Source organism: Oncorhynchus tshawytscha, linkage group LG18 (assembly GCF_018296145.1).
Source record: "Oncorhynchus tshawytscha isolate Ot180627B linkage group LG18, Otsh_v2.0, whole genome shotgun sequence".
Classification (NCBI taxonomy): domain Eukaryota; kingdom Metazoa; phylum Chordata; class Actinopteri; order Salmoniformes; family Salmonidae; genus Oncorhynchus; species Oncorhynchus tshawytscha.
This window is the reverse complement of record NC_056446.1, coordinates 23,800,875-23,813,877: the sequence shown is the minus strand read 5'-3', so window position 1 is coordinate 23,813,877 and position 13,003 is coordinate 23,800,875. Positions and strand designations below refer to the sequence as shown.

Genomic DNA, 13,003 nt, shown 5'->3' with positions numbered 1-13,003 from the left:
TTTAAGGTTCTGCCTAGGCATCTTCAATTTAGCGTGGTTAGTCAACGTGCTGTGTGTGAGTATTACCTGGCTCTCTGCAGGGCTTACACCTCTCCCACTGAGGCTCTGGTGTGTGACCTGGACCCAGTCGGTCATTCTGTTCATCTTGTCCTGGAACTGACCATGACTCTGTAGGTTCCCCTCCACCTCTCCTACTTTATCTAACAACTCTTGAGTCACCTAGAGGAGAAGCAGGGAGGAAGGAAAACAGAGACAAAGAGACAGACAGACAGAGACAGACAGACAAGGAATGGAGAGAAGGTAAAGGAGAGAGATTGTCAATTTCCATTAGCACTTTTTTATTGTTACTCTCTTCTCCAGTTTAAGTTGACATTAAGGCTACTTAGTTGCATTAGGTTCATTAGGAAATGCAGGTTGAATAGGTCCTTCTCACCTTGCTCCAGTTGAGGTTGATGGTCCTAAGTTTGCTCATGTGCTGATCTCTCTCCTGAGGACTCACACTCTGATTGGCCAGAATCTGGGGGCCGTTCTTGTTCAGCCAACCAAGACGCTCGTTCTCGGCGTCCATCTCCTCAGCCAGGGTCTAGAGTGAGATAGGTGAAAGAGAGGTGAAGGAGGGTTAGGGAGAGAAGAGAGAGAGGTGAAGGAGGGTTAGGGAGAGAAGAGAGAGAGGTGAAGGAGGGTTAGGGAGAGATGAGAGGTGAAGGAGGGTTAGGGAGAGATGAGAGGTGAAGGAGGGTTAGGGAGAGATGAGAAGTGAAGGAGGGTTAGGGAGAGATGAGAGGTGAAGGAGGGTTAGGGAGAGATGAGAGGTGAAGGAGGGTTAGGGAGAGATGAGAGGTGAAGGAGGGTTAGGGAGAGATGAGAGGTGAAGGAGGGTTAGGGAGAGATGAGAGGTGAAGGAGGGTTAGGGAGAGATGAGAGGTGAAGGAGGGTTAGGGAGAGATGAGAGGTGAAGGAGGGTTAGGGAGAGATGAGAGGTGAAGGAGGGTTAGGGAGAGATGAGAGGTGAAGGAGGGTTAGGGAGAGATGAGAGGTGAAGGAGGTTTAGGGAGAGATGAGAGGTGAAGGAGGGTTAGGGAGAGATGAGAGGTGAAGGAGGGTTAGGGAGAGATGAGAGGTGAAGGAGGGTTAGGGAGAGATGAGAGGTGAAGGAGGGTTAGGGAGAGATGAGAGGTGAAGGAGGGTTAGGGAGAGATGAGAGGTGAAGGAGGGTTAGGGAGAGATGAGAGGTGAAGGAGGGTTAGGGAGAGATGAGAGGGAAGTAACAGGGAGATGAAAAGGGGGTATTAAGGGGTGAATGAAGGGGTTGGAAAAGATGTGGGTTAGGGGGGCAACAGGTTCTGGCCCTGAGCCTTACCTTGAGTTCTTTGAGGTTCTTGTCGGTAGCGGTGACAGGAAGAGAGCTCACAGCACACTCAGCCTCCTCCAGCCACAGAGCCAGGTCTCCACTACGCCTCACCAGCTCTGATAAGGCAGGGTCTCCTCCAGCTAGCCTGCACACACATACACAGGTACAAACACACACACATACACAGGTACAAACACACACACATACACAGGTACAAACACACACACATACACAGGTACAAACACACATTCAAACACACACACATACACAGGTACAAACACACACACATACACAGGTACAAACACACACACATACACAGGTACAAACACACACACATACACACACACACAGGTACAAACACACACACATACACAGGTACAAACACACATTCAAACACACACACATACACAGGTACAAACACACATTCAAACACACACACATACACAGGTACAAACACACATTCAAACACACACACACACAGATTGAGATGTATTTCTCTACGGCTGCCGTATGTATGCCTAATCCTAACGTTTAGGATATATTTGTATACTGATCCATCATGCTGATATCAAACATTACAGCCTAGGACATTGATGCAGAAAATATTCATACATTTAGATAAATGGATAAACTATTTTATTGGTGCATATCTGCACCATAGTAACAGTAACATTCTAGTTAATCCTCCTCATATAAACATACACAAATATTTAGATATGCTTTTTCCATTGGACACAATTTTTGAGGCCCGAAATGCCCTTCATATCACCCTTAAAAAAACTGTACTATTTTTAGGGCGACTGTGCTTCGTTTCCATGGTGTTCATCTCCTTGGTTACCTGCGCTGTCTGTCCAGCACCTGTCTTTGCACGGCCCTGCAGCGCTGTCCCAGGGCCTCCAACTTGTTCTCCATCAGTGGCCCATCAGGGGCCGACAGCTGCCCAATGATCCTCTCCCCTGTCTGGCTCAACCCGGCCAGGACAGGCATGTGACTGGCTAGACCCTCCTCCAGCTCCTATAGGGAAGAGAGAGGGGCTACTGATCAACATAAAACTAGGAAATAAAGTTGTATTAATCAACAGAATGACTCAATTGGAAATGATCTGGTATGAATAATGGATAGCAACTATAGGTATTGGATAGATTGGACTCTAATGGCAACAAGCAACTAGTGCTAGCTGTTTCACGCATCCTACAGATAATTATGATGATGTTAGTTGTAGAGATACTATATAATATTAGCAATACAAATTTTAATCTCCTTGTTTTTCAGTCTCTCCCTCCCTATCTCTCTCTCGTTCCCTCTCTCTCTCCCTCTCTCTCGTTCCCTCTCCCTCTCTCTCGTTCCCTCTCCCTCTCTCTCGTTCCCTCTCCCTCTCTCGTTCCCTCTCCCTCTCTCTCGTTCCCTCTCCCTCTCTCGTTCCCTCTCCCTCTCTCTCGTTCCCTCTCCCTCTCTCTCGTTCCCTCTCCCTCTCTCTCGTTCCCTCTCCCTCTCTCGTTCCCTCTCTCGTTCCCTCTCTCGTTCCCTCTCTCGTTCCCTCTCCCTCTCTCGTTCCCTCTCCCTCTCTCTCGTTCCCTCTCCCTCTCTCTCGTTCCCTCTCCCTCTCTCTCGTTCCCTCTCCCTCTCTCGTTCCCTCTCCCTCTCTCGTTCCCTCTCCCTCTCTCGTTCCCTCTCCCTCTCTCGTTCCCTCTCCCTCTCTCGTTCCCTCCCTCTCTCGTTCCCTCTCTCGTTCCCTCTCCCTCTCTCGTTCCCTCTCCCTCCCGTTCCCTCTCCCTCTCGTTCCCTCTCCCTCTCTCGTTCCCTCTCCCGTTCCCTCTCCCTCTCGTTCCCTCTCCCTCTCTCGTTCCCTCTCTCGTTCCCTCTCCCTCTCTCGTTCCCTCTCCCTCTCTCGTTCCCTCTCTCGTTCCCTCTCCCTCTCTCGTTCCCTCTCCCTCTCTCGTTCCATCTCCCTCTCTCGTTCCCTCTCCCTCTCTCGTTCCCTCTCTCGTTCCCTCTCCCTCTCTCGTTCCCTCTCCCTCTCTCGTTCCCTCTCCCGTTCCCTCTCCCTCTCTCGTTCCCTCTCCCGTTCCCTCTCCCTCTCTCGTTCCCTCTCTCGTTCCCTCTCCCTCTCTCGTTCCCTCTCCCTCTACTGTAATGAACGACAGAGCGTGAAAAGTGCTGGATAATGAAGAAGAGAAGCTGTATTGTTCACAACATTTTCTCTCACCAAAACTCCCCAACCGCATCGGTTGCTAACGTAAACATACTGGTCTGATTTGTTTGATCGTATTCAGATTATGGAAATAATTGTGTTCATCATAAATAAAACATGTCAGAGTTCTCATTGAAGTGAGTGATTTATACACACATTTATATTTCTCACACACACACAGACACAGACACACACACACAGACACACACAGACACACTCTCTGACCTCCTGGTGTGTCCTGGCTGTGTCCAGGTCCAGTTGTCCATCAGGTCCGGTTCCCTCAGTGAGGACCAGTTCTATGTCGGTCAGCCACTGGCTCAGGTCGTTCAGGTCACAATGGAACTGTCTCCACTCCTCTACCACACAGTCAAAACTCCTACAGACAGACAAGGGACAGAAGATATTGAATCAGTTGAGTTGAACTAGTCCAACCACTTACCTTAACCATTAGGGTGGAAACTAGTTTTACCCAGACCAACACCTAACCATTAGGGAGGAAACTAGTTTTACCCAGACCAACACCTAACCATTAGGGTGGAAACTAGTTTTACCCAGACCAACACCTAACCATTAGGGAGGAAACTAGTTTTACCTAGACCAACACCTAACCATTAGGATGGAAACTAGTTTTACCCAGACCAACACCTAACCTTAACCATTAGGGAGGAAACTAGTTTTACCCAGACCAACACCTAACCATTAGGGTGGAAACTAGTTTTACCCAGACCAACACCTAACCATTAGGGAGGAAACTAGTTTTACCCAGACCAACACCTAACCATTAGGGTGGAAACTAGTTTTACCCAGACCAACACCTAACCATTAGGGTGGAAACTAGTTTTACCCAGACCAACACCTAACCATTAGGGTGGAAACTAGTTTTACCTAGACCAACACCTAACCATTAGGGTGGAAACTAGTTTTACCCAGACCAACACCTAACCATTAGGGTGGAAACTAGTTTTACCCAGACCAACACCTAACCATTAGGGTGGAAACTAGTTTTACCCAGACCAACACCTAACCATTAGGGTGGAAACTAGTTTTACCCAGACCAACACCTAACCATTAGGGAGGAAACTAGTTTTACCCAGACCAACACCTAACCTTAACCATTAGGGAGGAAACTAGTTTTACCCAGACCAACACCTAACCATTAGGGTGGAAACTAGTTTTACCTAGACCAACACCTAACCTTAACCATTAGGGTGGAAACTAGTTTTACCCAGACCAACACCTAACCATTAGGGAGGAAACTAGTTTTACCTAGACCAACACCTAACCTTAACCATTAGGGTGGAAACTAGTTTTACCCAGACCAACACCTAACCATTAGGGAGGAAACTAGTTTTACCCAGACCAACACCTAACCTTAACCATTAGGGAGGAAACTAGCAGATCTGGAATCTGTTACAGTCCTGATATGGCTGTAGCCTCTATTCTTATGGAATCTATTGTGAGTTGATAATGGACTGAATGAGGACATCTCCCAAATATATTTGTGTAGTAGGGATCCTCACACTTTATGGCTGACACAATTTAAGCACCAGAACTGTTTAAGGATTATGAACTGGGGTTCATGTTATGAACTGGGGTTGCCTGACGTGACCAACTTTTTATTTAGTTTAGTCATTTTTTTCAGAGAGGTGGTTATAGGTACAAAAAAATATATAGAAATGCATACAAAAGATAACCCCAACCCATTCCCCCCCCTTAGTTCCAATCCACCTGCCCACATCCACCCTTCCCACCCAGAAACAGCACTATGAATTTGATCCCAATAGCCAGAAGGGGGAGCCATGGGAACCTTTGAACTACAGAAATTCAACAGTGGCAATATATTCATTTTGACAATAGAGATTCTGCAGGTTAAAGCAACTGGGATGTTAGTCCATCTAGTGAGGTCAGGTTGAATTGAGTGTTCTGTTAAAGTTTTTACCAATGGTTTTATCTAAGGAAGGAACTATATCTACTCCCAAAAACTTTAACTGGTAAACGATTGGGATTCATACATAGAGATGTCCTCCATCTGGGTCTTGAGAGGCAGTAGGGCTGATTTGGTTAGCTACATTTTATAACTTAAGATGAAGTTGAATTTATCCATGAACTTTAATGCATTTGGGAGTGATTGAAATACATTGTCTAGATAGAGTACAATATCCTCTGCATATAATGAGATGAAGTGATCAGTAGATTTGAGAGAAATAGGTTTTATTTCCTTCTATTGACAAATTGCCTGGGGCAGGAGTTCCATGGATAATAAGAATAGCAAAGGCGAAATTGGATCGCCTTGTCTGCTGCTCCTAGTGATGCTGAACGGATGGAGCAGAGCAGGTGTTGCCTGTTGTTACTATGGCTGTGGGATTGGTAAATATGATTTTAATCAATTTAATGAGCCAATTCCCATATGTTCCAAGACAGACTAGAATAGTCATATCTCTGGTCTATCAAAAGCTGTTTCTGCATGGAGAGAAAACACAGCCCAAGGAGCTGTTGTTTCTGATGAAGCATGTAAGATACTGTACGTAATAGTCGGTTAACTGAGGATAAATGCTTTTTAAACCCGCTTTGTTCCGTGTGGACCAATTTGTAAATCTCGAGACGGGACGACAACATTTGGAAAAACAGTTTAATATCTGTGTTTATCAAAGATAGGGGATGATAGTGAGAAAACTGGGTGGCATTTTTATTAAATAAAAGCTCAATTATTGCTGTATTCAAATTTCTCCCAAATGAACCATTGTGAACACCTGTATTAACCATTGTGAACACCTGTATTAACCATTGTGAACACCTGTATTAACCATTGTGAACACCTGTATTAACCATTGTGAACGCCTGTATTAACCATTGTGAACACCTGTATTAACCATTGTGAACACCTGTATTAACCATTGTGAACACCTGTATTAACCATTGTGAACACCTGTATTAACCATTGTGAACACCTGTTTTAACCATTGTGAACACCTGTTTTAACCATTGTGAACACCTGTATTAACCATTGTGAACACCTGTATTAACCATTGTGAACACCTGTTTTAACCATTGTGAACACCTGTTTTAACCATTGTGAACACCTGTATTAACCATTGTGAACACCTTTTAACCATTGTGAACACCTGTATTAACCATTGTGAACACCTGTATTAACCATTGTGAACACCTGTATTAACCATTGTGAACACCTGTATTAACCATTGTGAACACCTGTATTAACCATTGTGAACACCTGTATTAACCATTGTGAACACCTGTATTAACCATTGTGAACACCTGTATTAACCATTGTGAACACCTGTATTAACCATTGTGAACACCTGTATTAACCATTGTGAACACCTGTATTAACCATTGTGAACACCTGTATTAACCATTGTGAACACCTGAGTCTGATTCAGAGTGTTTAGTAGTCACATGTAAAGGGTTGCAGGTGTGATTATGGGAAACCTGATATTGTGTACTACCAGAGTACAGTGAAAATCTTAGGCTCTGAGATCCAACATGCAGAACTAAGTGAAATAAAATAATGAAAATGGTCATTAAAAAAACAATACAAATAGAAATAAAATGATATATATCATAACTGTAACAATAATTAATAAATAAAGTGATTAATAAATCAATTCATGCTATCCAATGCCCGTGTTGAGTTTTTTTAAACAATTCATGAATTATTCCTTCTGTGGGTGTTGGTGGGTGGATTCTGGAATCAATATGGAATCAGAATGAGGTTGTTTCCACTGGGAAATTCCTTCTTTTTCCAATAAAGAGAACGGAAAAGGAAAAACGTTGCCCCGTTCCTGACTTCCATTAAACACTAGCAAATGTGTGGGATGCCAGGGAATGACTGGAGAAAATACCAATGAACCTCACAATGAACTACCACCATCTCTATATAAAGATAGAATAGGTCATTATCAATAAGATGTCACAATACGCTGTAGAGCGGTCGATTTGGCTGCTGTGGGGCAGAGACCCATTTTCAAGGGATTGTTAAATAAATATTATAACAATTTGGTTTTAATATCGTCACGTCTGGAAGAGGATAGTCAGAACGACACATTTCCGATTATTCCACACTTCGCTCTGTCCTCAGAGTTATACAGCCAGTCACTGCATGCTTTTCATGACCAGTAAACATCAATTGATCATGTAATTTCAGATACATTCGGCATGTAGCTAGCTAGCCAAGGAAACAACGTGTCGTGCCCTGGCATCTCTCTCCATCCACTCTCGTCTGTGGTCAATATCTGAAAACGGACATTTACTCTGTACACATGCTGGAAACTCCCTGACAGACTAGCACAGAAACAGGATGGAGACAAGATCATGACTAAGTGACATCCTTCTCTGTGTGTGTGTGTGTGTGTGTGTGTGTGTGTGTGTGTGTGTGTGTGTGTGTGTGTGTGTGTGTGTGTGTGTGTGTGTGTGTGTGTGTGTGGCTGACACTGACGGATCAGTGATCAGAGTTACATCAAGCTACATCTAAGTGCCCGTATTCGAGGCGACAAACATATCCTCCCACATGCAATACTGGACCACCAAAGACTACAGCTGCTCTTCTTCCCTTTATTGTGATGCTACAATTAGCATTTTGTTTCCCATTTCTTTTTCCTTATGCTCTTTAGTGCTCATTGTGTATGAACACCTGACAGGTACTATGTAACCATGTTGACCGTGAGTCACCCACCCTTTGCGGTGGTTGTACATGCGGTTGAGGCGGTCCCACTCTGCGTTGAGCTGGGTGAGGGCGTCTCCTATCTGTGCCACCTCTCTCTGCGACGCCTCCAGGATGGCATCAGGCTGGCGCTCATGGATCACCGTTACCTGCTCCCCCACACACTCCAGACTCTCCTTTATACTCTGGGAGAGAGAGAAGGAGGAGAGGGGTAGGAGAGAGAGAGGGACAAGAGAGAGAGGGAGGAGAGGAGAGAGGAGGGGGGGAGACGTAAGTAAAAGAGTGAGAGTTATCCGTTCAGACCTACAGGACCTCTCTCTCCCCTCATCCCTACCCCCTTTCCCCTCCTCCCTCCCTCTCTCACCCTCAGTGTGTCCTCCTGGCTGGAGAAGTCTTCATAGAGACCACTGCTGAGCTCGGAGGAGTTGAGCAGCAGTTCGTTGTCGGCCATGGCCAGCAGAACCTTGTTGATATTCAGCAGGTAGTCTGAGGGACTGAGAGAGAGCGCCCTGTCCTCTGGCTCCATCTGCTGGCAAGAGACGGTATTATGTTAGAAGAAGTAAACGTGTGTGAATCAGACATTTTGCAATTACATTTAGCAGACACTCTTAGAACGACTTACAACCAGTACATTCATCTAAGGTAGGTAACACAACAACATGAGTCTGTGGGAAGCATCAAATGTCAACATTTCATATCACATTTAAAATGACTGTCATAAATACGCCATACAACAAAACAAGGTCATTAAAAGGACATAGGGAATAAGATAATAAGTGATGTGTAATACTAGTGATATACTAGAAAGCAACGTGCAACAATTTCAAAGACTTTGCTGAGTTACAGTTCGTATAAGGAAACCAGTCACTGGAAATATATTCATTAGGTCCTAATCTATGGATTTCACATGACTGGGAATACAGATATGGTCACAGATACCTTACAAAAAAGGTATCACCATTTGCCTCATGCAGCGCAACACATCTCCTTCGTATAGAGTTGATCAGGCTGTTGATTGTGGCCTGTGGAATGTTGTCCCACTCCTCTTCCATGGCTGTGTGAAGATGGACATTTGGTGGGAACTGAACACGCTGTCGTACACGTCGGTCCAGAGCATCCCAAACATGCTCAATGGGTGACATGTCTGGTGAGTATGAAGGCCATGGAAAAACCAGGAATTGTGTTCAGATCCTTGCAACATGAGGCCGTACATTATCATGCTGAAACATGAGGTGATGGCGGCAGATGAATGGCACAACAATGTGCCTCAGGAGCTCGTCACAGTATCTCTGTGCATTCAAATTGCCATTGATAAAATTCAATTGTGTTCATTGTCTGTAGCTTATGCCTGCCCATACCATAACCCCACAGCCACCATGGGGCATTCATCCATGAAGAGCACAGTGGCCATCGTGGCTTGTCTCAGACCATCCCGCAGGTGAAGAAGCCGAATGTGGAGGTCCTGGACTGGTGTTGTTACACATGGTCTGCGGTTGTGAAGCTGGTTGGACATACTGCCAAAAAATCTAAAATGACGTTGGAGGCAGCTTATGACAGAGAATTAACATTAAATTCCCTGCAAACAGCTCTGGTAGACATTCCTGCAGTCAGCATGTCAATTGCACGCTCCCTGAAAACTTTAGAAGTGGCCTTTTATTGTCCCCAGCACAAGGTGCACCTGTGTAATGGTCATGACGTTTAATCAGCTTCTTGATATGCCACACCTGTCAGATGGATGGATTATCTTGGCAAAAGAGAAATTCTCACTAAGAGGGAAGTAAACATGCATATGGAACATTTCTGGGATCTTTTATTTCAGCTCATAAAACATGGGAGCAACACTTTACATGTTGCGTTTATATTTTTGTTCAGTGTAGAATGCAACTCACCTCTCCAGTCAGGTCCTGTCTGTCTCTCTGCTCTGTGAAGCTGTTTGAAGAAGAGTCGTCGTCTATGGAGACCTCCACCGGTCTCACTCTCAGCATCCTAAACTCCTGTAGAGACAAGATAGGGATTTAGACACACACCCACACACACAAACACACTCACACACACACAAACAGGCACACACCAGACAATTAATCGCAAACAGAGAGCCTGCATAACATGACCAAGGCCACCGGTCCTCCAGATCTTAAAACTGAGCTCTACAATGCTACTAGACAGGAATACATTTACATCTGAAATGCTGCAATGCACTTCATATTCATATGAAAAGCTGGTTTGAGTATCTATGCTCTCTCTCACATGTAGTTAATTCTTACTCCCTCAATCTGTGTGATGTACTGTTGTCAATGCCATTATTGTATGGTTACGGTGTTAGGATATAAATGTTACATGATTGTTGAGTTAGTGAAGAGACTGTGTATCATTCTCTCTCACCCTCTGAGTGGTGTACTGCGCCTGCAGCCGGAGCAGCCGGAGTCTCAGCCCCTCCCTCTGGCCCTCGTCTGCAGTCTGGAGCAGCACCTCCTCTCCTCTCCTCAGCAGCTCCTCCATGCCAGCCTTCTCCTCATCCATCTGACCGGCCAACACACAGGGTCACAGTGAACGTTGTCACGGAAACAAAGACTCCCTTTCAATCAAACACCTGAACTAGGGTTTTCCAGGGTTAGAAAATGAACATTACGCCCATAATCAAAAACAAGAACCCTATATGATGTCCTTTTCCAGAGAGCCGAGGGTCGACAGACAGGAAGGAGTAAGACACTCTGCTTCCTGACTCACAGTGACCTTGGTCTGGGCTGGTGTGATTTGTTCAGCCGCTCTACACCGAGCGGTGTAAGTCCCTGATAACACACTCCGAGGACAAACTGCCCAATCACACCCTTGTTTGTCTGTGACACTGTATACATCTTATAGCACTTTGTGTTCTTTGTTTGACCAGTCATAAACTTAACCACTGTGTGTGCATTTGTGTGTGTGTGTGTGTGAGTGTTTGTGAGTGTATGAGTGAGTGAGAGAGAGTATCTGTATAATATATACCTTGTCATCATCCAGGGTGTGTGTGGGGTCCTGCTGGTCCTCTAGGGCCCTGAGTGTTGCCTCTAGTTCCCCCTCAAAGGTCTGCATCAGGCTGGAGCTCAGGGCCTCCTCTGACTGGCTCTGCTGGAGCTCAGCAATCTGGTCCTGTTGGAGCTGAGAGATCTGGTGAGGGATCTGAGAGATCTGTTGTATCTGCTGAATCATATCCACAGTCCCAGGCTCCAGAGTGGTGGACATCTGGGTATCAGAAACAAAAGAGGGAGAATTACCCCCCTGTACTTATCTATCTACAGTTTGAATGATACAGCTCTAGACAGTTGTGATTGTAATACAGTGAAACAGTGTTGTGAGAGTATTTGTACCTTGGCAGCTTTGATGCATTGGGAGACCTTGTGAAAGTTTCGGTTGAGTTCAGCCAGTTTGGGTTCTACGACGTCTCTGCAGGCAGGACCTCTACTGGTCATTAGGATGATGGCCTGGTCTCTCACACTGTCCACTCTCAGAGTGATGTCATCCAGCTCCTCTAGCAGGGTCTACACACACATCAATCAAACAATTTATACATTAACAGGTTCATCAATAGCTTTTACTCCAATTATTATTTCCCCACACAGGCTAATTATATCCTAAACTCTGGTAATAGGCTCTAATAAAAATTCAATTGTAATCAACCAATATTGAATTTTCATGCTTCAGTTCCCTCCCCATGCTTTCCCCTCTCCTCTCTCTCTCCTACCATCTCCCTTCCCTCTCTCTCTCCTACCGTCTCCTTTCCCCTCCTCTCCTCTCTCTCTCCTACCGTCTCCCTTCCCACTCTCTCTCCTACCATCTCCTTTCCCCTCCTCTCCTCTCTCTCCTACCGTCTCGCTTCCCCTCCTCTCTCTCTCCTACCATCTCCTTTCCCCTCCTCTCCTCTCTCTCCTACCGTCTCGCTTCTCCTCCCCTCTCTCTCCTACCATCTCCTTTCCCCTCCTCTCTCTCCAACCGTCTCCCTTCCCCTCCTCTCTCTCCTACCGTCTCCTTTCCCCTCTCCTCTCTCTCTCCTACCGTCTCCCTTCCCTCTCTCTCCTACCGTCTCCCTTCCCTCTCTCTCCTACCGTCTCCCTTCCCTCTCTCTCCTACCGTCTCCCTTCCCTCTCTCTCCTACCGTCTCCCTTCCCTCTCTCTCCTACCGTCTCCCTTCCCTCTCTCTCCTACCGTCTCCCTTCCCTCTCCTACCGTCTCCCTTCCCTCTCCTACCGTCTCCCTTCCCTCTCCTCTCTCTCTCCTACCATCTCCTTTCCCCTCTCCTCTCTCTCTCCTACCGTCTCCCTTCCCACTCTCTCTCCTACCATCTCCTTTCCCCTCCTCTCCTCTCTCTCCTACCGTCTCCCTTCCCCTCCTCTCTCTCTCCTACCATCTCCTTTCCCCTCTCCTCTCTCTCTCCTACCGTCTCCCTTCCCACTCTCTCTCCTACCATCTCCTTTCCCCTCCTCTCCTCTCTCTCCTACCATCTCCTTTCCCCTCCTCTCCTCTCTCTCCAACCGTCTCCCTTCCCCTCCTCTCTCTCCTACCGTCTCCTTTCCCCTCTCCTCTCTCTCTCCTACTGTCTCCCTTCCCTCTCTCTCCTACCGTCTCCCTTCCCTCTCATCTCTCTCCTACCGTCTCCCTTCCCTCTCCTCTCTCTCCTACCGTCTCCCTTCCCCTCCTCTCTCTCCTACCGTCTCCCTTCCCCTCCTCTCTCTCCTACCGTCTCCCTTCCCCTCCTCTCCTCTCTCTCCTACCGTCTCCCTTCCCCTCCTCTCTCTCTCCTACC

The 13,003-nt window shown here is 46.2% G+C and overlaps 1 protein-coding gene across 6 annotated transcripts in view; it reads right to left on the bottom strand.

The window, feature by feature from the left end:
* The window catches only part of utrn (utrophin), a 334,500-nt gene that overhangs the window by 214,091 nt on the left and 107,406 nt on the right, over positions 1–13,003 (bottom strand). For 5 of the 6 annotated variants that reach the window (XM_042300851.1, XM_042300850.1, XM_042300854.1 and 2 more), the window contains 11 exons: positions 11,571–11,741; positions 11,209–11,445; positions 10,606–10,743; positions 10,113–10,217; positions 8,588–8,752; positions 8,236–8,408; positions 3,768–3,918; positions 2,190–2,365; positions 1,361–1,496; positions 434–583; positions 67–219 (listed from right to left, as the gene is read on the bottom strand). In XM_042300851.1, coding sequence (XP_042156785.1) covers positions 67–219; positions 434–583; positions 1,361–1,496; positions 2,190–2,365; positions 3,768–3,918; positions 8,236–8,408; positions 8,588–8,752; positions 10,113–10,217; positions 10,606–10,743; positions 11,209–11,445; positions 11,571–11,741 — 1,755 coding nt within the window. The remainder of the gene's footprint in view (positions 1–66; positions 220–433; positions 584–1,360; positions 1,497–2,189; positions 2,366–3,767; positions 3,919–8,235; positions 8,409–8,587; positions 8,753–10,112; positions 10,218–10,605; positions 10,744–11,208; positions 11,446–11,570; positions 11,742–13,003) is intronic. The other variant, XM_042300852.1, reaches the window with a different exon arrangement.